This window comes from Lepidochelys olivacea, assembly GCF_965140295.1.
Source record: "Lepidochelys olivacea isolate rLepOli2 genome assembly, chromosome: 21".
Classification (NCBI taxonomy): Eukaryota; Metazoa; Chordata; order Testudines; family Cheloniidae; genus Lepidochelys; species Lepidochelys olivacea.
Genome location: NC_140431.1, coordinates 9,441,979 through 9,463,963, shown reverse-complemented (window position 1 = coordinate 9,463,963; position 21,985 = coordinate 9,441,979). Strand labels below are relative to the sequence as shown.

At 45.5% G+C, this 21,985-nt stretch overlaps 2 protein-coding genes across 3 annotated transcripts in view; one reads left to right on the top strand and one right to left on the bottom strand.

Moving 5' to 3' along the window:
• LOC311511203 (uncharacterized protein) overlaps window positions 1–21,985 on the top strand; it is a 91,045-nt gene that overhangs the window by 33,499 nt on the left and 35,561 nt on the right. The window lies entirely within an intron of this gene.
• LOC311511159 (CMRF35-like molecule 8) lies at window positions 3,542–15,766 on the bottom strand. 2 transcript variants are annotated; one of them, XM_084611545.1, is made up of 7 exons: window positions 15,644–15,766; window positions 10,617–10,967; window positions 9,745–10,074; window positions 8,088–8,175; window positions 7,111–7,229; window positions 5,978–6,027; window positions 3,542–4,143 (listed from the first exon to the last, which is right to left on the bottom strand). In XM_084611545.1, exons 1-7 carry the CDS (start codon window positions 15,690–15,692, stop codon window positions 3,913–3,915), a joined length of 1,218 nt encoding a protein of 405 aa, XP_084467671.1. In that variant the 5' UTR covers window positions 15,693–15,766; the 3' UTR covers window positions 3,542–3,912. The 2 variants fall into 2 exon arrangements, with proteins under 2 accessions (XP_084467671.1, XP_084467672.1); XM_084611546.1 differs by having other exon boundaries at window positions 10,617–11,080; window positions 15,644–15,734.

Below are 21,985 nucleotides of genomic sequence, written 5' to 3'. Positions count from 1 at the left end.
CAATGCCCACTGTGAACCAGCCTTTGGTCTAGACAGCCTGAGAAGAGTTGTCATATGATGAGGAAACCATGCGATGCAGAGGCGTTCTGACACCGAGGGATGGTGCTTTTCATTCTCAATAGGCTTTCTAGACAAGCTTTTGCATGATGTGAACTTCCCGTGTATGGACGGAGATTGTGTCTTGACTATCTCAGGGTGGGCTCTGCCAGGAAGATCACCCAGACATCTTGAAAGGTGGAATAGTGGGGCTGGGATACATCCTTGGGGATCTCCATGGAGAACCCTAAGGTTGTATTCAGACTCTTTGCTTGTCCTTTAATGGCACAACTGGAAAGGAGCTACAGAAAAGCTTATCAGACAAGGCAGTCCAGCAACTCAACATGACCGTTTAGGACAGGAAGTGAAGAATATTGTATGAGTTTAGACTGCTGGGTGTTTCAGACCAGCACAATGTAATTTGCCCAGGACACAAGGGTTAACATCTTTACTCTGTACTCTTACAAAACGTGCTGTGGGATTTTTAATGAAGTCAGAGGACCAGGAGCTCAGTTTTATGTTTCATCTGAAAGACAGCACCTCCAGCAGGTACAGGGCCCATCACCACAGTGCTGGGGCATTGGTTCAGTACTGACTTGGAAGAGAGCCACCTATGGAGTTAACTAATCTAATGAGCTAGGTATTCACATGATGCCCATCACCATGGTATCTGAGCTCCTCCATTGCTTTTAGCTGGAGGTTTTCCTCCAAGTACTGATTCAGCCCCAGGCTATTTAGCTTATAGGAGCTGACAGCATCACACCCAGAGGTGGTAAGACTGCAGATATATCCTCTATGCACAAGCTTTTCTCTTTCTCCCTCTCTCTTCTAGATAAGATATAAAGAAACAGTCCTCCACCATGACGACAACTACAATATAGGATTCATTCTTTCTGTGTAGAGTTCCATTTTCAGTGCAACAGGTAGGAGTTCAGCTTCATGTTGACCAGAAACATCTACTGCCCTTCAAGTACACCCCATAGTCCGTTCTAGTTCAAAATCTTCCATTATTGTCTAGTTTAGGGGTTTTTTAGCGAATATTTTTGTACTTTCTTTTGTAATTCCCCCCAGCTTGTTGCTCCTCCTGAGCACAATGTGATTTACAGCTATAGTGGGTAAGGAAATTTATAAAATTCCCTGCTAAAACAATGACCAAAATTGTTGAACATTTTCTTTGATTGTTCCCCCTCCCCCTCCACTCCCCCAATTTTTCAATGAAAACATGAACATCATCAACAGAACTGGGCACTTTTTCACAAACATGCCTCTTGTTGACCAATAAAGGCTATTTTCCACCATAAAAAATATTTGACTCACTCTGTTTACAGCAAATTCCCGCTATCAATTTACTCCCTTCATTCCTGATCATTGAAGATCCTGCCCATCCCCAGGCGCTGCAGAGCTTCCTGTCTCAGTCATATTTCTGACCCTTCCTTGTGCATGCAAAGGGATCACACCTTGTGTTGCCATTTGATTGAGTAGCATTTTCCACCCACATTGTACCGGTGTAAATGGCTGAACAAGGGGCATATAGTGGTGGAGAATCAGGCCCTGGGTCTCAGGCTCTGCTTTCTTTCTCATTTACGTTATTGCTGGCAAAAGATGCCTGATTGTTAGCCAGAAAACAAAAGTCAGTTATGTATCCTCAGAAGATTGGTAGGGTAGGCTTCCCCATGGAAACCCCAAGACAGCAGGGACCTACTTTTGGAGTGAGGGGTAGTTCAGGCTCGTTCAATCTGCCACCTGTCTGTGGTGCTTGGACAGCCAGATATGGTGCCAGCTCTTTTTGGGAAACGGACACTTCTGTCCACTGGGAACTGGGCTAAGACCCAGCAAACTCTCTCCACATCACTCACTGACCAGCTATCTGCTCTTGGACATTACCCACCCAGTCCAGATTCGCACCACTGATTTATAAATTAAAATTCCAGAGTCTCAGCATGACCCTCTGAGTCACCCAGTGCATCCGAGTCCTTAACTATTTAGCCTTAGTGATTGTTGTCACTTCCTCTCTGATTTTGGGCCTGTGTTGAAATCTGCCCTATGTGCTCATCCTTCTACTTCTTCTATTTTCTCCGTCATGTTCCTTGCAATTTAGCTGCTTCGTCTAGCACTTCCTCATACCTGGTCAGCTGCCTGTCCTCTCAGCTAGAGCAATGGGGGGACCCTTCTGTTTGGAAAGCTCCCATATTCTTCCCTGCCCTTCCTTCTCCTGGGTGCACGTGTGCGGTCCCGTCTCTTTTCTTCACTCAAACACTCAAAGACTGGGAGTGGATGAGTCATTACACTAACTAAAAACTATTTCCCCATGCTAATTTGCCCCCTATTGTTACTCACACCTTCTTGTCAATGGTTGGAAATGTGCTATCCTGATTATCACTACAAAAGGTTTTTTTCTCCTGCTGATAATAGCCCACCTTAATCGATTGGTCTCGTTAGGAGTTGGTATGGCAACCCCCATTTTTTCATTTTCTGTGTGTGTGTGTGTGTGTGTGTGTATATATCTATCTATATCTTCCTAGTGTATTTTCCACTGCATGCATCTGATGAAGTGGGCTTTAGCCCATGAAAGCTTATGCTCAAATAAATTTGTTAGTCTCTAAGGTGCCACAAGGACTCCTCGTTCTTTCCTCTGATACAGACTAACATGGCTGCCACTCTGAAATCTGACTCCTTTCTTGGTTTCTCTATTCCCCATTGCCTTGGTGTGAGTAGCCAGCCTGGGTAGGTCAGCAATACAGCCAGAGGTGCTGAGTAACCCAATGGCTTTCCCAGCCGGAGAACGACTGGCCACTCCTTCGGGGCGTTCAGGGGTGGGACGGGGAGTCAGAGGCCTGTGCCAATGCAGCCGTGTGGAAGCAGTGTCAATAAACGCTTTGAATGCGGCAGGTGACTGTTTTCAGTGCGCTGGCCATAGAGACTGCATGTATGTCCTGAACCTGTGGACAAACACTTGAGCACATGTTCAGTACTAGAGCTGGGAGCGCCACAGGATCCAGCTTTCGAGACTCTCCCCTGTCATTAGCCCTGGCAGCCCTGTGCCCCCTCCCATAAAGGAAGAGACACATGCACCCAACACACGTGCAGCTCTGAGACCCCACATGCCTGTACACTCTATTTGTTCATTTTAAATAGAAGCTCCTGATCTGAGGCCTCACCAAAATAACAAACATTTAATTTATTCCAAAATCCTGTTGTCCCTGTCTCCCTCACACGCACGCAGATTGCTGCACTTGAGCTGCTTAGGTGTTTGCATGACCTATTCTGCACTAACGTGTGTCTATGTATGCAAAATATCATTTTTGCAGCTGCAAGTCTGTTCTGGGGCCTTGGTTCGTACAGTATAGTCATTCTAGATTAGAAACGGTGATGATGGTGATTAATACTTACCTGTCTGCCGTGCAACACGTTGCCCCCGTGCAAACGCTCTCAAGCAACGTATTGAGGTACATGCAGCAAAACATGATGCAGTTCACACATAATCAGTATATTTATTCCCCCCCCATTCATTCTCTCTCACTTTCCCAAGGGGAAGCTGAACCCTGTAACACCTGAGTCAGAATCTTACACATACAATGTTTGAGTGAGTTTGAGATGACAATGCAAAAAGTGTCTTGCCCGGCCATATTCCTCCAGCCTGATCCCCGAGGATTCTCCTTTGTTCTCTTGATCTTCTCCAAAAGCAGGTGCATTTTGCCCAATTGCCTGTGATAAATTTCTCTGCAAGCCTCTGATCTGAGGCAGCTCTTTAAATATACATGTTAAATATAAACATAGCAAAGACTTCTTCTCTAGCATGCACACATGCTTCACCCCCAGCAGTGTTTCAGCTCAATCTCTTCTGTTCCACAGCTGGGCTAGTCAGGGTTCTTGAGATCACGATTTGGCGCCTGATGCTAATGGCTTGAGTGAAATGCTGGCATATCCCACAGGCTCAGTGGGGAACCTGGTGTGGGGTGTCTCCAGAGCTTGACTTGGCGTGATGTTGGCATAGACAGATTCCGGGGGACTGGGTCTGGATTTAAAGACCAAGGTGACATATTTTAGGTCTTGTGCCATCTCCTGTTTGTCATCCTTGGGATCATTCATGTTGCTGAAGCCCTGAGACTGTGCACAGAAAAGGAAAACACTTCTCAGCGAGAGCAGAGCTGATACCAAAAGCACAAGATTTACTCAGGTAGGGAGAAAAAGACCAACCTAACATGTTACTCTCTGTTGCGGAGAAGCTGGAAGGAGAGTGAGCCTTATTCACCCATCTCCTTCCCAGAAACCTACTATGACCCCATCCTTTCTACATTGGCTTCCAACCCTGTTGCCTCTCAAATGCCCCTAGAATCTCTCTGCTTCACTGCATTTCCAGCAGCATTTCCTATTGCTGTTCCCCCACTCATCCAGTGTTTCAAAGCCCCCTGGAGAAAGTTAACCTTGGGGTTTTAAGGTGAAGAGAATGCAAAGAGTTCAGGGGCCACAGCCAATTGCTGGCAAGTCAGCAGGACTCAAATGGATCATAGGACACCTGAGTTTTGTAGCCTCTTGTCTCTGTTTAGCTGTCCAGCTCATTCTATTCAAACCCGACCCATTTCAGCCTATTCCTATGTGTTCTTTCTAGTCAAATCCAATCCAGCCTTTCATTCTGCTCCATTTTCAATCAATCTCAATTCATTCTCGGTCAACCCAATTTTCAATCCACTTTCTCTGCACACTCTTCAGAGCAGGGACGCCCTGTGCACTTTTGTCTGCAAAGCACGTAACACAAAGCACAATACAAATAATTACTGATTCAATCCAGTCCATTCCAGTCTGTTCTATTTAGTTCATTCCATTCCACTCTTGCCTAGTCTGATCCAATCTATTCCAAACCAGCACGATCTATTCCAGTCCCCACCACTGCAAACCAAGATGCTGCTTGGGTTCCTGTTTTGTATATGCACCATCCCAACATTTTGCCTCCAAGCCCATTATAAACAGGTATCACTGTCAGCTAGCGCTGGTTGGAAAAACTTCAAGGGAATCATTTTCCATTGGAAAATGCTGTTCCTGTTGAAATTGAATAGCTTTGTGAAATCATGTCTGTTTTGCCAAAATTATTTTTTTGACAAACTCCAAACTCCGGCCCATTTTGACATTTTAAGAACAAAATGTTTCAAATCTTCTTTTTGAAAAGACTTTTCATTTGGAATTTTTTATTTTGTATTTTTAATACACAATTTTAAGTTGACAATGGAATGAAATGTTTCTGTTGACTAGAAATGGGGTTTTTTTTTGCATTCATAGAGAATTTTGAAATCTTTTGGGTTCCATTGTGAAACTTAAATCTCAAAATCCTTCACAAAATGGTATTTCCATCCTCACACGGCTCTCTTGTCAGTGTGGAGGGAGAGTGGAAATTTAAAATGATTATATAAGTAAACAGCAGTGCACGGTTTCACTCTCACATCCTCTCTGCAGGCTCTGCCTTACAGGGCCATCTCTTTCCACTTTACAGCAAATGCCCCATGATGGCGAAAAGACTGTTCTTTCTCTTTGTACTGCATTTAACACTGTACTGCAGGGGTTGCCAAACTTTGCCAGAGCACGGCTCACATTTTAGTACAGAGGTTGTCTCATTGACACTTCTCCTGTTCACAATTAAACAAAGCACCCCTCCCGTTCACGTGCAATCACATAAAAGCCTCGTGGCAACTACAACAACTGCCTGTGTGGAAAAGTAACATTAAGTGAGCTGTAGCTCACGAAAGCTTATGCTCAAATAAATCTGTTAGTCTCTAAGGTGCCACAAGTCCTCCTTTTCTTATTAAGAAAGTATTTCAAGTTTCTTTGAATGCAATTTAGCAGCTGAAAATAAGGAGAAGCAAGCTCCACATGATCAGCCAGTTCTTCACAGACTGCAGTTTGGGAACCTCCACGCGACTGCTTTTATGTTTCCAGTAGCTTCACTTACCACTGTGGCATCCTTGGGTTCTTCATAGATGCCTTCAGCTTGTCCATCACCTTTTCATAAAGACAAGACAAGATCCCCTCAATCCTGAGCATTCCTCATGTCATCACAGCGTAGGTGAAAGCCACAGAATGGACTGGCCAGTAGTAATGGTAGCAAAGATTGTAATAGTGGGGACCAAACTACACTGAATCCAGGGAGCAGGTTGTGTCCAGTTTACAGTTCCGCCCTGGGAATGATAGTATGGCTGAGTTTATGAAATGTCCTGTGAGAAGTTTTTAGGGACGTGGGTCTGATCTCATGTGGCAAATTATTTCTAATCTGGTATTTTCTGTGGCAGTGATTGCAGTCTGATGCTTTGGAGGATTTTTTTAAAATCCAGGATGCAGCTGTCCAGTTGTGCAATGTGTATTTAGGGGAAAGAACGCCTTCCGAACCCTTGGGGCAGTCAGCCTGTGCCTTGACACACGAGATTTGACTACCTGGCTTGTTGCTTGTGTGCTTACAAATGCTATTTTACCCTTTTAAAAACTAAACTATTTTGCACAAACGTACAGTCCTTTTATCCAAGGACCTCAAAGCATGTTTACAAAGATTGAAGGACACTTAAGTAGTTCAGGCTCAAAATTTAGGTTTTCTTAAGCTCAAATTATTAATAGGACATTTTTTAGGAAGTTTTTTTTAAAAAAAATTTGTGTCCAAATAGTTTGCCTGCATGTAAACATTCCCATGCGGCCTTTGTAATGTGCAAATGTGCAGCCGTGAGCTAGTGCACAGGCATGAGCAAGAGGAACCAGCTACAGACAAAAGTGAAAATGCCAAGGGTAGTGTCAGCTTGAATGCGATGGGAGGAAGGTAACAATCAGCATAAACAGAGGCCAAGCCCTGACTGGGAATGGAGACAGCTTAATTCTGAACGTGCTCCCTCTAGCGCAGGGGCACACGGGGAGAAGACGGAGATGGGAAGCCAGCAATGCTGCTTCCCTGGCTGTACCTGCTCTCCACCTTGTCCAGGGCTGCCCACTGGGAATCAAGCAGTGGGGTTGAATTCACTCCAAGTTAAAGCAAATGAGAAATAGGGAACCCAGTGTTGTGACAGCCAGACCATGTGAGGCCCCATCCGGCTCTCTATTTACCTCTTGTCTTCAGCCGCCTGGACTGTCTGGTGCATAATATCACCAAGCCTAGAAGCACGAGGATGAAGAGGACTCCCAGGACCACGCTGACGATGATGACGGTTCTCTCACTCAAGAAGCTGAGGAAGCAATGGCAGTCTGTGTTACAGGCGGAATGCTTCCCAAAACCCTTAGTGCACACCCAGCGGACCGTCAGACCGGGCCCTGGGATAGCTCGCACACCTCGGTGGCTTTTTCTCATCATGTTACTTCCTTTAATGCTAAACCCTGTCTGTGCCATTTGACGTAGGGAGTAAGATCCTGAACGTCTCTCTGGGGCCCTGTGAAAACAAACCACTCTCTGAAGCCCAACTGTGAGCTCTGTGGGACAGGGAACGTCTTTTTTGTGTTCTGTTTTGTACAGTGGCTAGCACAACAGGGTGTGGGGTGTATGGTGCCACCACAATACAAATCACAGACCTCAAAAAGAAAAACAAACCTAAACTGAATACATCAGTAAATAGAAGGAGGTGATACACCGCTGGGGAAATATTTAATACGGCTTCTGCAGCTTCCACTGAGCACAATGGCCGCTGGCTGGCATCAGGAATGAGAAGGGGGCAACGTTGCTTTTACAATGGCGGATGCAGGGAACTGTTTGGATTCAATGCATCCAGATCTAACGTCATTTCTCTTGCACCAAAGAGCAGCAGCTGCAAGGGTTAATGATAACACAGTGACAAGATGAGTAAATTCTCAAACGAGACGGGGCCTGGATATCATCTGCCCATTTTATCATGTGCCATTTAACACTGGTTGGCAGCTGGGAAGAGGGCACTAATCTGGCACCTTTTAAAGGAGGCCTGCTACATTCAGTGCCACTGTGAAAGGCTGCTGCTTTCTCTCTGAAAAGACGAGAATGTGGGATCAGCCACTAACAGCCCTTTGGAGGTGTGCAAACACAGAGGCTGTCTTAGAGGAAGGGGTTGGATCCTTACCTGCTGTCTGCTGGGTTGACCCCAGCACTAAAGATTAGGCTGGTGTGACCTGTGGTTGAGGTAACTGGGACGTCACTGGTAGATGTAGCTGCAAATACAAGCACAGTTTCAACACCTTAGGCTTTGTCTACTCCAGCCTTTAGCCTGTAACATTTCCAACCAGTGCTGGCTACCACTGGTGCAGGGCTAGTGGAGACAAGCTGGCCGTGCTGTAGGCGCTGTGTCATGCAGACCTACTTGGAACAAGCTAAAATACGCAATGGTTAAAAGGCTGAGTGGCCACTTGAGCCTTGTCTACACTAGCCTTCGCACTGTTGCTACTGAGAAGCACATGGTACGATGGGGAGGTTGCTCTGTTTTGCAAAGCTTCTCCTGTAACAGGAAGCATGTAACAATCCTAGACAAAGCCAGCCAGGAGCATGTGAGAAGTAGGCCATTAGCATCACCTGTGTAACAGTTCCCTGCAGTAATGAGGAAACCAAGCAAAGAAACAAACCCTTAGAAACATGCCAAACATTGATACAGTAACAGCTTCTAGAGCCCTTACTACACATCACTTCAGGCCTCCCATGAGGTATCAGGGCTCACAGACTGTGTATTCAATCACATGTATTATGATGCCTTTTTTTTCTTCAAAATAAAACCTTTGTTTTTCAATTACCTTTAATTCTATTTTTAAACTGTATTTAAAAAGAAGTATCTCAAAATGGAAACAAAATGTTTTGCTGGAAATGAAATGTTTTTAATCTTTGAAACTTGTAGCTAACCAAAAGTTCAAATTTTTGCACAGCTCTAATTCTGATATGGACTTAATGTCTGACGGCTTCCCTTGCACAGGACTATCCCCACCCGTCTGTATTGCTCGACGGCCATCTTCAGAAACAGGCCAGAGAAAGTTGCTGGGCTCTGATAGCAAATTTGTTAAATTTCACTGATTTAAAAAAAAAAAAAAGTCAATTTGAGGGAATAACTAGAAACTGGAGCTGGTTAAAACGTGGGTCAGAATTTAAAAAAATATTTTTTTCCCTCCATCCGAATGCAAAATTTGAACTGAATAGTATCTCCACTAGCTGCTCTGGAAACCAATGCTCAGCTGCTACGCAGGTGCTTAAAAACTATGAGTCTGCGGGTCATAGAAGTACCTAGATTGAAATGATTGAACCAGCTCTCAAGTAAAGGGGAGACGAGAAACAAATATTTAGATAGAAAAGGAGGACTTGGGGCCCCTTAGAGACTAACCAATTTATTTGAGCATGAGCTTTTGTGATGCAGCCGATGAAGCGAGCTGTAGCTCACGAAAGCTCATGCTCAAATAAATTGGTTAGTCTCTAAGGGGCCACAAGTCCTCCTGTTCTTTTTGCGGATACAGACTAACCCGGCTGTTACTCTGAAATATTTAAATAGGTCATTAAAAACAGAAATATCCACATGACCAAAGTCCTTATCCCAGCTGATGTTCTACATCAGTTCCTAGTGTGAGCGATGAATAAAGGGACAAGGTTTTGTGGGGAGTGGAGAGAATTCCGGAATCAGCTGGGAGGAGGTGATACAGATTCAGTATCAGAGAGAGGAAGGAGAGAGTGGAGAAGGTGGGGGGCTGAAATCTGCAAACCAAAAAATCCCAAACCCCAGATTTTCCCTACCAATAAATACTCACCCTTGGTAACAGCCAGTTTAACTTCAATTATTCTGTAAAGCCTGGGAGGCTTATAGTGCACACACCAGTACACCCCTGCATCGTCTACCTGCAGTTTCTGCATGGTGATAGTAACAATCCCTTTCTGGGTGTCGTCATGTATCCTGGCTCTGCCTTTCTGAGCCCTGTTTTGATATGTGAAGTACCCGTGATCAGTGCTGACCAAGACATCACACTCATTCTGAACTGTCCTTCGGCACCAGGCTTTCTTCTCCTCTTTGTAATCCTGTGTGTTGTATGGACACTGGACAGAGAGACTCTGCCCCTCCATAGCATCGTATTCTTGGAATTCTGGAAAACACAAAACCTGGTCAGTACAATCTGGTTGAGAGGTATGATGATGTACATTTCCCATGAGTGGGTCATATACCCAATGGCCAAATTCTTCCTTGGTGTAGCTCCATTCACTGGCTTCAGCTGTGTTACAGGAGGGGTGAATGTGAACTGGTGTATTTGGTCCTGTTTGCCACAAAACTCAATGGTTTGGGCTGTTCCCTTTGCACTTGATCATTCCAAAGTCTTGCAGAGCGAGGGAAGCTACGGATCCTTTCCAGGCCAGGTTCTCCAAAGAGCTCAGTGTGTGGGGTGCAGTCTGGGTGCTGAGCTCTTGGAAATCTGGCCCTGATTGTTGGGACTGAGCACTTTAAAATGGTGATTCCAAGCAGTTCCCAGTGTGAGACAGGAGAGAGGAGACAAGGGTTTGTGGAGGGTGACAGATTCTGGGGCCATGCAGGAGGAATCTATACAGGCAGGGGAGAGATGATAAAGTGGGGGAAGGAATTGGGATTATAGTCAGTGGAAAAGACAGTTCTCCTGAAAGGAAATGAACTCACCCTTGGAAACATCCAGTTTAATTGCTGTTAGTCGATACACTATATTGGGCGGCTCAAAGCGCGCACACCAGTACGCTCCGGAGTCCTGCACCTGTAGCTTCTCCATGGTGATGGTTACAATCCCATTATGGGTGTCATCCTCTATTGTGGCTCTTCCAAAGGTAAACTTGGTTGGGTGTCTACGTGATGATGGGTAAGAGGTGCTAACTAAGGGAGAGCATTTCTCGTCTCTCAGCCGGCACCAGGTTTTCAGTGTTGCACTATAATCCGTGGAACTGTAAAGACACTTAACAACGAGACGCTGCCCCTCCATTCTGCTCTCCACTGCGTCAAACTCTTGTTCCTGGAATCCTGGAAGACACCACACCTGCTCAATTAGAGCTGGGCTGGAGAAGGGCTGCCAGCTGCCCCCCCTCTGTCCTGCACTCCAGTGCTTGGACGAAACGCAGCCCAAGAGCTAGAGGCTGGGAAGAATGGAGATGAATCAGTAAAAGCAGCAATTACAAATCATTCTCCTATCCAGGGCCGGATTAATGCAGGGGCTCTAGGGGCTGCAGCCCAGGGCCCCGGCCAATGGGAGTTGTAGGGGTGGCGCTTGCAGGTGCGGGCAGTGCATGGAGACATGCTGTCCTCCTCCCCACGGGGGTGCACAGAGATGTACCAGCAGCTGGTCACTTCTGGGAGTGGCGTGGGGCTATGGCAGGCAGGCAGGCAGCCTGCCTGAGCCCTGGTTTGCCGCTGGCCATGAGCCACCTGTGGTAAGAGCCTCCCTGACGGAGCCTGCACCTCACACCCCCTCCTGCACCCCAACCGCCTACCCTGGGTCAGAATCCCCTCCTGCACCAAACTCCCTCCCAGAGCCCGCACCGCTCACCCTCTCCTGCACCACAACCCTCTGCCTCACGTCAGAATCTCCTCCTGCACCAAACTTCCTCCCAGAGCCCACACCCCGCACCCTCTCCTTCACCCCAACACTCTGCCCCAGCATGGAGCCTCCTCCTGCACCCAAACTCCCTCCCAGAAAGAAACTAATATAACAGCTGTTCTAAGGTAAGAAGTAGGCTATTTTCAATTAATGTAACTATATTTGACATGTTTTAAGACTGAAATGTAACCACAGAATGGCTGTATGTTACTTAAAAGGCAAGTTTAGTATAGTGTTAATAGCCTCGATGCCATAACTGTGATCATTTTCTTTTAAATTAGCAACAAGACTTGTATACAGGGGCCCCACAAAATCTAATAGCTCCAGGCCCACAGGAGAGTTTATGCAGCCCTGCTCCTAACACCTGCCTGGAGCACATTCAAAGACAGCAACATATCCTGCACTGTCCCCTGCACACGGTCCATTTTCTAAGTGTGTATTCCCATGTTCTTTGTTTATTTGCAGCATTTCAATCTCTCTGGTGGTTTAAAGTCCCTGTGTCATCTCCGCCTATTTACATGTAGGTAGCTGGCAATAAACCAGCCCAAATTTGAATTCATTGCAGCATCAGACATAATAATAGTGGTAAGTCACATTAGCTATTCCGATCTCATAGAAGATATGTCATACACTTGATTTACCTTGGTATAAGTGAAAGCAGAATCAGGCCTGTTTTTTTAAAATCTCTCCTCAACTAAGGAGCTGGACAGTTGAGCACAGATCTTTGAGCTGGGTAGTTCTCTGCACTAACACGGAGATGGTTTGGATGTTCCAGTAGATCTTTTCAATATCTTATTTAGGACACATCTCTAGATGGGTGAAGCCTACGGCTCCACAACTGGAGAAAAATGAAACTAGCCAGAAAGTTTCTGCTCATCCCTTTATTCTGTTCATCCTTATAAATACTATTTATTTCAGTAATGCAGAAAGGCCATGCAAGAATGGGGCCTAATTGTACTAGGCACTCTGCAACTGCCCAGGAAGACTTGGGTGCCACACTCAAGTCTCTTTTTAGACCCTTTCCTTAGGACTCTCACAAGATAACACAAAATATCCCCCTCTGGCAAATGGGTTGCAAGACCCAGAGAACTTCCCCTCTGCCCTTGTAAAAGGACACTCCCCCCTTTAAAACCCTGCTGAATCAGGGGACAAGCAGCCCATTATGGCATGGTCTGATCCTTTAAGGGCCAGAGGCCTGGAGTTGGCCAGCCTGTCCAGTTAGCCCCACCTGCCACACCTGGGGGAGTGGCGGGGGAGGGGGAATGAGGGTTAAGTAGTAGAACCTGCTGGGTGTGGAGGATCCGTAGCTTCCCTCGCTCTGCAAGACTTTGGAATGATCAAGTGCAAAGGGAACAGCCCAAACCATTGATTTTTTTGATCTATAAAGATCAGCAGGACTCTGCAGAGAGGGGATGATAGGAAGTTGTAGAGAGGTGGCAGGGTGTGAGAAAGGCTTCTGCAGGGAAGATCCTGAGACCAAGAGAGTGACTCCAGCTAGGAAGCATTGGGAAGAGCCTGAGACACAAGCAGAGTTTGGGGCTGTGTCTAGCTTGTTGCAGCGGGAAGGGCTTTTTGTGTTAATAAAACTCTAAGTAGGGCTGTTCTCCTTGGATTCATTAAAGCCAGTGTGGAGTTTATTGAAGAAGTCCCTTGAAAGGGGAAACTGAGGCAGGCCCCGAACAGCAAGCTTTGGCCATGAAAGGGTGCTCAGGAGTTGGCTGGCCCCTGTGGGACAGCCCTTAGCTATTTCCTGGTCATTCCACCCTGTCACGCAGAGACAGTCCCTGCTCCAAAGAGCATACAATTAGGGCTGTCGATTAATAGCAGTTAACTCACGCAATTAACTCAAAATGTTAATCACTATTAATCGCAGTTTTAATCACACTGTTAAACAATAGAATACCAACTGACATTTATTAAATATTTTTGGATGTTCTTCTACATTTTCAAATATATTTATTTCAATTACAACACAGAATACAAAGTATAGAGTGCTCTCTTTATATTATTAGTTTTGATTACAAATATTTGCACCGTAAAAATGATAAACAAAAGAAATAGTATTTTTCAATTCACCTCATACAAGTACTGAAGTGCAATCTCTTTATTGTGAAAATGTCACTTACGAATGTAGGGTTTTTTGTTACAGAGCACTGTACACTTTGTATTCGGTGTTGTAATTGAAATCAATATATTTGAAAATGTAGAAAAATCCAAAAGTATTTAAATAAATGGTGTTCTATTATTGTTTAACAGTGCGATTAATTGTGCGAATAATCACAATTAATTTGTTTAATTGCTTGACAGTCCTACAAGCAATCTAAATACACAAGGACAACCACGGGTGGGAAGAGAAAGGGATATAATGCCCCAGCAAAGCGAACAATGCAATGGCTGCCAAAATGAAGCCCTCAGCAGTTCTCCAGGGGCAATCCATGGACCACTGCTGGTCTGCAGAGCCCTGCGTGGTGGTGCACAGGTCGGAATGCTTTAAGAAACAAGAGGATTGAGGTGATTGATTGGAGCTGTATGGAGCTAGGGCCTGTCTCCACAGGGGACATCGCTGCCAGTGTAGCTCTACCAGGATAAAGAAAAGGAGGACTTGTGGCACCTTAGAGACTAACCAATTTATTTGAGCATAAGCTTTCGTGAGCTACAGCTCACTTCATCGGATGCATACCGTGGAAACTGCAGCAGACTTTATATACACAGTTTCCACGGTATGCATCCGATGAAGTGAGCTGTAGCTCACGAAAGCTCATGCTCAAATAAGTTGGTTAGTCTCTAAGGTGCCACAAGTCCTCCTTTTCTTTTTGCGAATACAGACTAACCCGGCTGCTACTCTGAAATCTACCAGGATAGCTGGATATCGCCCCTGTGATGCATGTCTACACTGGGGGCTTGCACTGGTGCAGCTACATTGATTTAACAACACACATCCCCAGTATCGATAGCTCCCTAGGTAGAGGTGTTGAATGAAAAAGTGGGGCCAGGAGCGAGCTTTCATCCCAGGATCCGGTCCATATCCTGCAAATAGTGGAGAGTGACTATGTGATGTACTCAAGATGGGCTTCTGTTCAGTATCCGTATTTGCTATGTCTAGGAAAGTATAGTCGTTAAACAGGCGGGTTTGGAAAGGAGAAACTGTGGCTTTAAATGGTAGCTCAGAGGATCTGAAAGCTGTTTGAGCAGGTGTGACGTGCCCTACGATGGGGGTTTGGTGCTTTTCACTGGGCTGTAGTCTGACTCTTAGAACACTGAGGGACGTATTTGCAAAATTGCTCAGCATTCAGCTGCTTCCACTGAGAACTCTGCATCCCTCCCATATCCGCCGAGTTGTTCTCAAATGGAGCTGCTGGGTGGCACTGCTCAGAAAATGGGAACGTTTCTGTGGAAAATATTGACGTTTTATCAAATTGAAAACCCAAAAGTGCTGGTTATTGGCTGGAAAATATTTGGGTTTTGGGAGTTTGTGTGTGTGTGTGTGTGTGTGTGCAAAGTTGAAATTTCCATGAAGAGCAAACACTTTTTTTAGTTGAAAACCCAATTTCCCATCAAAAACAGTGCTGATAGAAAATTTTTGAACAGTGCTACTGGTGGATGCTCAGCACTCTTTGAAAATCTGGCCCTGCTTGTGTCACGGTGCCTGGGAACTGCCTGAGGCAGTGAAGGTTTATTTCTGCTCCCTCTCTCTCTGGCATAAAACTGAAGTCAATCCCTTGATGTCAAAATAATTATGCAGATGGGAGATCAGAATTGGTTCCTAAATAGTTACAGCTGAGTTCCTATGGCTGCTGTGCCGTTTTCTGGACGGGTGTGTGAGATAATGTTTGTTTTAATCAGAGAGAAGGGGGAACTCTGTACTGAGCCGGAAACAAGTACCCAAAAGAAAAGGAATTGCCTGAGTCGTGGTTAAAACTAGACCTACACTTGGGGAGAATTCTTGTAGCTGTTATTTCATATTTATATTATGCAAGTGTCCAGAGATTCAGAAGATCGAGGCTTGATTCCCGAGCAGGGAAAATATAGCCCCAGATCCCACCTGCCCCTGACATGGACTGTCCATGTAACTTCCCAAGTATCACTTCACTCTTCCACTTACCTGAGATGCAGAGCAGCAGCAGCAGCAGCAGCAGGAATCTCAGCTCCATGCCTGTCTTCAAGCCCACAGAAGGGGCATTGCTGGAATGTACTCTGGAACGTGAAATGGTCTTCTCTCTGAGCTCTCTCCTATCGACACTGAAGCTGCAGGAGGAAGTGGCTGAGGTCTTGCCTTAGCACGGAAATTATTCACCATGTTTTGCAATGAAACATATTAAGATAATTTAATTGTGTATTTAGGGAAGTGGATGGCAACAAAAGAGTTTGGGGGGAGGGGGAATGGTTTCCACATCCCTCCTGGGCACAGTCACTGTCTGATCTTTCACAGACTGGGCTAAATGATCATTTTGTTAAGTTCCCTGTGTGGGAAAGCGGGAACGAGCTGGTGTCTCAGGCTCAAATCAAACCCCAAAGAAAAAAGGGGCATATTTTAAGAGACAGGTTTCCTGAGCATGGAAATGTGGTGCATTAAAATGCACCCCTTTTTGCTTTGTGGTATGATTGGAGCCTGAAAGACCATCTTGTTCCCCTTTCCCACAGCTCATGTGATCAAGAACTGAGGATCATCTTTTGACTCAGGTTCCACCAGGGCAGTGGAGACCAGTTCGTTTGTTTTTGCTACTATGCCTCATCTCTGCTGGCAAACTGCATGATAGAATCCCAGAAATGTAGGGCTGGAAGGGACCTTGAGAAGTCATCAAGTCCAGCCCCCTGCACTGTGGCAGGACCAAGTAAACCTAGACCATCCCTGACAGGTGTTTGTTCAGCCTGTTCTTAAAACCCTCCAGTGACGGGGATTCCACTACCTCCCTTGGAAGCCTGTTCCAGAGCTTAACTATCCTTAGAGTTAGGTTAAGTACTAGGAAAAACTTTCTAAATGTCCCTGGCCTAAGATTATGCCCGTTACTTCTTGAGCTACCTTCAGTGGGCACGGAGAGCAATTGATCACTGTCCTCTTTGTAACAGCTCTTCAGATATTGGAAGACTGTTATCAGCGCACCCCACAGTCTTCTGTTCTCAAGCCTAAACATGCCCAGGTTTTTCAACATTTCCTCACAGATCAGGTTTTCTAAACATTTGATCATTTTTGTTGCTCTCCTCTGGACTCTTCCCAGTTTGTCCACATCCTTCCCAAATTGTAGTGCACAGAACTGGAGCGAGTACTCCAGCTGGGGCCTCACCAGTGCCAAGTAGAACTGGACAATTCCATCCTGTGTCTTCCATATGACACTCCTGTTAATACACCCCAGAATCATATTAGCCTGTTTTGCAGCTGCATCACACTGATGACTCCTATTTAGTCTGTGGTCCACTGTAACCCCCAGATCCTTTTCAGCAGTACTACTACCGTGCCAGTTATTCCCCGTAGTTGTGCATTTGATTTTTCCTTCCTAAGTGAAATACTTTGCACTTGCCCTTATTGAATTTCATCTTGTTGGATTCAGACCAACTTTGAATTTTAACCCTGTCCTCCAAAGTGTTTGCAAACCCTCCCAGTTTGGTGTAATCTGCAGATTTTATAAGCATACTCGCCATTCCATTATCCAAGTCATTAATGAAAATATTGAATAGTATTGGATCCAGGAATGACCCCTGCAGGAACCCACTAAATATGCCCTTCTAATTTGACAGCAAACTGTTGATAACTGCTCTGCGAGTACGATCTTTCAACCAGTTGTGGACCCAGCTCATAGTGAATTCAACTAGACTACATTTCCCTAGTTTGCTTAGGAGAATGTCATGTGGAAATGTGTCAAAAGCCTTAAAAAATCAAGGTACATCACGTCCACTGCTTCCCCCTATTCACTAGCTCAGTAATACTATCAAAGAAGGATATTAGGTTGGTTTGGCATGGTTTATTCTTGACAAATCCATGCTGACTACTCCTTATTACCCTATTATCCTCCAGGAGCTTACAAAATGTTTGTTTAATAATTTGGTCTAGTATCTTTCCAGGTATCAAAGTTAGGCTGACTAGTCTGTAATTCTCTGGTTCCTCCTTGTTCCTCTTTTTATAGATCGGTACTATGTCCTCTGGGACCTCTCCTGTCCTCCAGGAGTTCTCAAAGATAATTGCAACCAGCTCGGAGATTGCTTCAGCTAGTTCCTTAAGTGTCCAAGGAGGAATTTCAGCAAGCCCTGCTGATTTGAATACATCTAACTTATTTAAGTATTCTTTAACCTGGTCTTTACCTATTTTGGCTTGTGTTCCTTCCCTTAGTTGTCAATATTAATTATGTTGAATATCTGGTGGTCATTAACCTTTTTCGTGAATACTGAAGCAAACTAGGCACTAAGCAGCTCAGCTTTGTTGATGTCATCATTTGTTAGCACTCCTTCCCCGCTAAGTAGAGGACCTACACTTTTCTTGGTCTTTCTCTTGCTCCTAATGTATTTAAAGAACATCTTATTGCCGTTTATGTCACTTGCTGGGTGTAATTCATTTTGTCCCTTAGCCTTTCTGATTTTGTCCCTACATACTTATGCTGTTTCTTTGCATTCCTCTTTATCAATTTGACCATATTTCCACTTTTTGTAGGATTCCTTTTATATTTTCAGGTCATTAAAGGGCTCCTGATGGAGCCAGATTGGCCTCGTATGATTCTTCCATTTTAGAACTAACATCAGCCTTAGCCAAGGGCTGTCCTGTTTAACACTGTGTCAGCAGATTGCAGTTAGCCCTCTGATCCACTCAATGATTAACCATGACCAGATGAGGCTATGTTAAACCCAACAGTCCATCACTACACTGAATGATAAATCATGTTAGTTAAGATGTTTTCCAGCAGGAAGTAATTTTTGAGGGCAGATAAGCCTTATCTGGATCTGGCCAAGGGCAGAGTCTTCTCGTTGCTTGGTCTTGTTTGTGCAGTTCTCCCATGGAGGAGGCCACTCTGAGTTCCTCTGAGAATGTGCAAAGCTTTTCCATTCCATTTATAACTCCATAGCTCCTTGTTCTCACCTGTGCACTGGAAGGTGAGAGTTCATGCTGAGGGGCCCTCCAACCTTGATATTCCACGTAATGGACCCAGATGTTGCTTTGGAGAAGGGCACTTTATACATTATTTCAGGGGGAAAATGCACCCTTTGTATATCTACCATGCAGAAGCAGCATGAAGAGCAGCAGTGTAAGGTTTTCTCATTCCACCCCTTGCCAGCATGCCTTTAATCTGAATGGTAGGGTGTCTAGCTGTTGAGAGAAGAGTCTGTACCCATGACCATCTCTGTCCTTAGCAACTCTGCTGGGATTGCCATCTACTCTTCACTCTGATGGTGATTTTCGGATGTGGGCAGTGTTTGGGCTCCTGCCTTCTGGGAACTTGACTGAGATCCAACAACCTCATTGGACATTAAACAGTTTGATAAATACTTTTGGTCACGGTACACCTGAGTCAGCCATTGAGCCAGATTCTACTCTCATCTACCCTGGTGTAACCCCACTGACTGCCACTGATCTACTCTGAATTCACTGTGGTGTGAATTTGCCCCCAAAAGCTCCTTCTGGTTCTGCCATCGGGTTGATATGGAGCAGGCAGTGGAGAGGGTGAATTATTAATATCTTTCACTTCCCTAGCACCGTTGTGTGTGGATCTCAAAGAGCTTTGCAGGCAGTGAGTGCAGGACTTGTGTTGCAGAGGAAGTATCAACCCAACATTGCAGAGGAGAAAAGAGAGCCAGTCCTGCATCTGTTTTGAGATCCCATAGGAGGCACTATATAAGTTCCAGGCCTTATAACAATCAAACTAGCCCCCAGGTTGCTCCCAATGATCCATTCCATGGAATCGAAAAGAGCCAGGGCCAGGACCAATGGGACAGATATTTCCATAGGAGCCTGGCATGGAGAAATCAAACTCACACCATTCAGTGTTCATACGTTGTATTTTCAGTTAAAGAGAGTCGTTACAGCCTTCAGAATTGTACAGCTCATGGAGTAACAGTAGGGTTGCCAACATTGTATTTAAAAAATAGAGGAGCAGTTTCTTGGCAGTGCTGCTCAAATTTGACCTGGCTGCCCCTCCGTGCATGTCAAAGGGGAGGCCTGGCCACATTTGAGTTGACTGGCAGCCAGAGCCATGCTCTGGACTCCTCCGGAAACACTCTACATTGAAATGGATGATAAAAGGCCCTCAGTACTGATTTTGTTTGGGACAGGCAATATTTATTTAAATAAGGGACATCTCTAAAGATATGGGACTGTTGGCAACCCAGGGAAACTGGGCCCGTCTGCAGCCAGTGTAGCAGAGAGCCTCTGTGGATATTTGTCACAGCCCCCTAAAGCTCTCCCTGCTGGACACTCACCAGGCTACTGTGCATGGGTCCATCACACTAGAGCCATGTGTTTTAAGCTTTCCAAGGCTGAGTAGGCCCCAGCACTGTCTCTGTCCTTGGCCTCTCATGCACTCTTCATGGAAATGGGAGCTCGTGGTCCAGCTGCTCTACACCTCCAGGACCCCACGACCATTCCAGTAGTTTAAGCTCACCGTTTCCAAGAGCTCCAGCTTTGTGGGTGCTCTGGGTTACAGGTTACCTCTCTTGCGACATGTGACAGAAGAAGCACATAACACACTGACTTTGCAAAAGTTTCCAAAACAAGCACTCTATGTCTTTAGATTTCTCAAGACATACAGAGATATAGTCCAAACAATGACATCTGTGTGCATTTCCCTGCTTCAAATTGCTAACCTTTCTTGAACGTTCTTTGGGCTTAGGTCGGAGCCCGCTATGAGTCCAGGATCCCCTCTCCTGCATGTGGCTTCTCCTCTGAATCACAATCTCTCTCTCCTCTTCAGCCAGCTTCCTTCTTCCTCAGCTGGTCCCACAGTTCAACAGAACACTGCCCCCCCAGCTATGAAAGCATGCCCCTCTGTTATTCTCTGCTGCCCAAGCTTCCTTTGAGTCCCTCCTGAATCTCTAAGCTGCTGTAGTTTTTAAGACCCCGTGCTAACACTGGATCTCTCTGTTTTGCTTCTGGGAAAATTCCATTCCTTCAGGCCCCTAGTGCCCATGCAGAGAAATTGTAGAAAGCGAGCTTGATCTATGATGCAGTTACTCCTGTTGTCTCCCCGAGTAAGGTCTGTTTTCATGCTGCTAGTCTATAATAATCAGCCTGTCCATGGACATGCCGGTGCCTCTCTCCTCTTAGCACAAGGAGCATGAGGCAGAACACAGTCAAAGGCAGTCATAAGACATAAGGATACAGACCGTTCATAAAATCAAACTGGAAGCCATAATTTGTACCTAGCCAGATTTCGCAAAGCGACTCAATATTGTCAAAGTGTGTGCAGGTGGGGAGGGCGTTCCCACCCCGCTGGAAGAGCAGCTCAGAAAGAAAGTGGTGGATTGCTTCTTCCTCCTGGATATCAGGGAACCACTGAAACAGATCCACTGCATTATTAGATGTAAAACTGCTGAGGGGGAAGAGAGCCCAGCTCACATCCCAGGGTCTGCAACTGGAAGGGGAGCCTAGGTAAGGAGCTACATCTTTCTGCATCCTCTCTCCATGCTATTGTGTATGAAGTCTGCGGTACGCAGTGTAGAGAAGGGGTGGTCTATTTAGGGACGAAGCTTGGATACAATGTGTGAAATGGGCACCTGCTTCTGCTCAGAGCCTTGGCAGGGATGACATTGTCAAGTTCAAGTACAGAGATGCTTCAAGTACAGAGGAGATTTGTATCAGCTCCTCACCCCCTCAGACCGGTCTCCAGTGCTTGCTTCAGCTGCCCCGTTGCCCTGAAAGAAAAGAACAGTTTTCTTTGAAAGAATCTTATCTGCAGTGAGGTGGATGTAGCCTGTCTCAACAAGGGGAGGAAAGGGTTAATAAACTTGCAGATGATACCTAATCACTTAAAATTACCGAAGATGGATCAATCCAATAAGTTCCTTAGAAGCATCTGGCACTGGCCTCTGTCGGAAAACAGGATACTGGGCTACATGGACCATTGGTCTGACCCAGTATGGCCGTTCTTATGTTCTTAACTTCCTTGAAGGAGGAAAAGAACCTGCCACAACCAAAGGGATTGCACAAACTGTCATGCCCATGGGAGGTCAGGTGGGCCTGAAGGAAGTGCAGGGCCTTTTAAAATCAAGTGTTTTGGGCTATAGGAGAGGCCTCTTGCTTCTCGAGAGAAACACAGTCTGCCTGGATTCCAGACTTAGCCCTGGAGGCAGGGTGCTCTAAGTGCTGAACATCATGAACATGGAATGGTGTGAGGTTGGGCTACCTTCATGCTCTCTGGAGGTAATGTGCCTTGGGACTGGAAATCGGGCTGGTTGAAAAATATGGAAAATGTCTTTTTTTCTTTTCTCACGAGAAAGACAAAACTTGGTTGAAAAATGGGCCGTT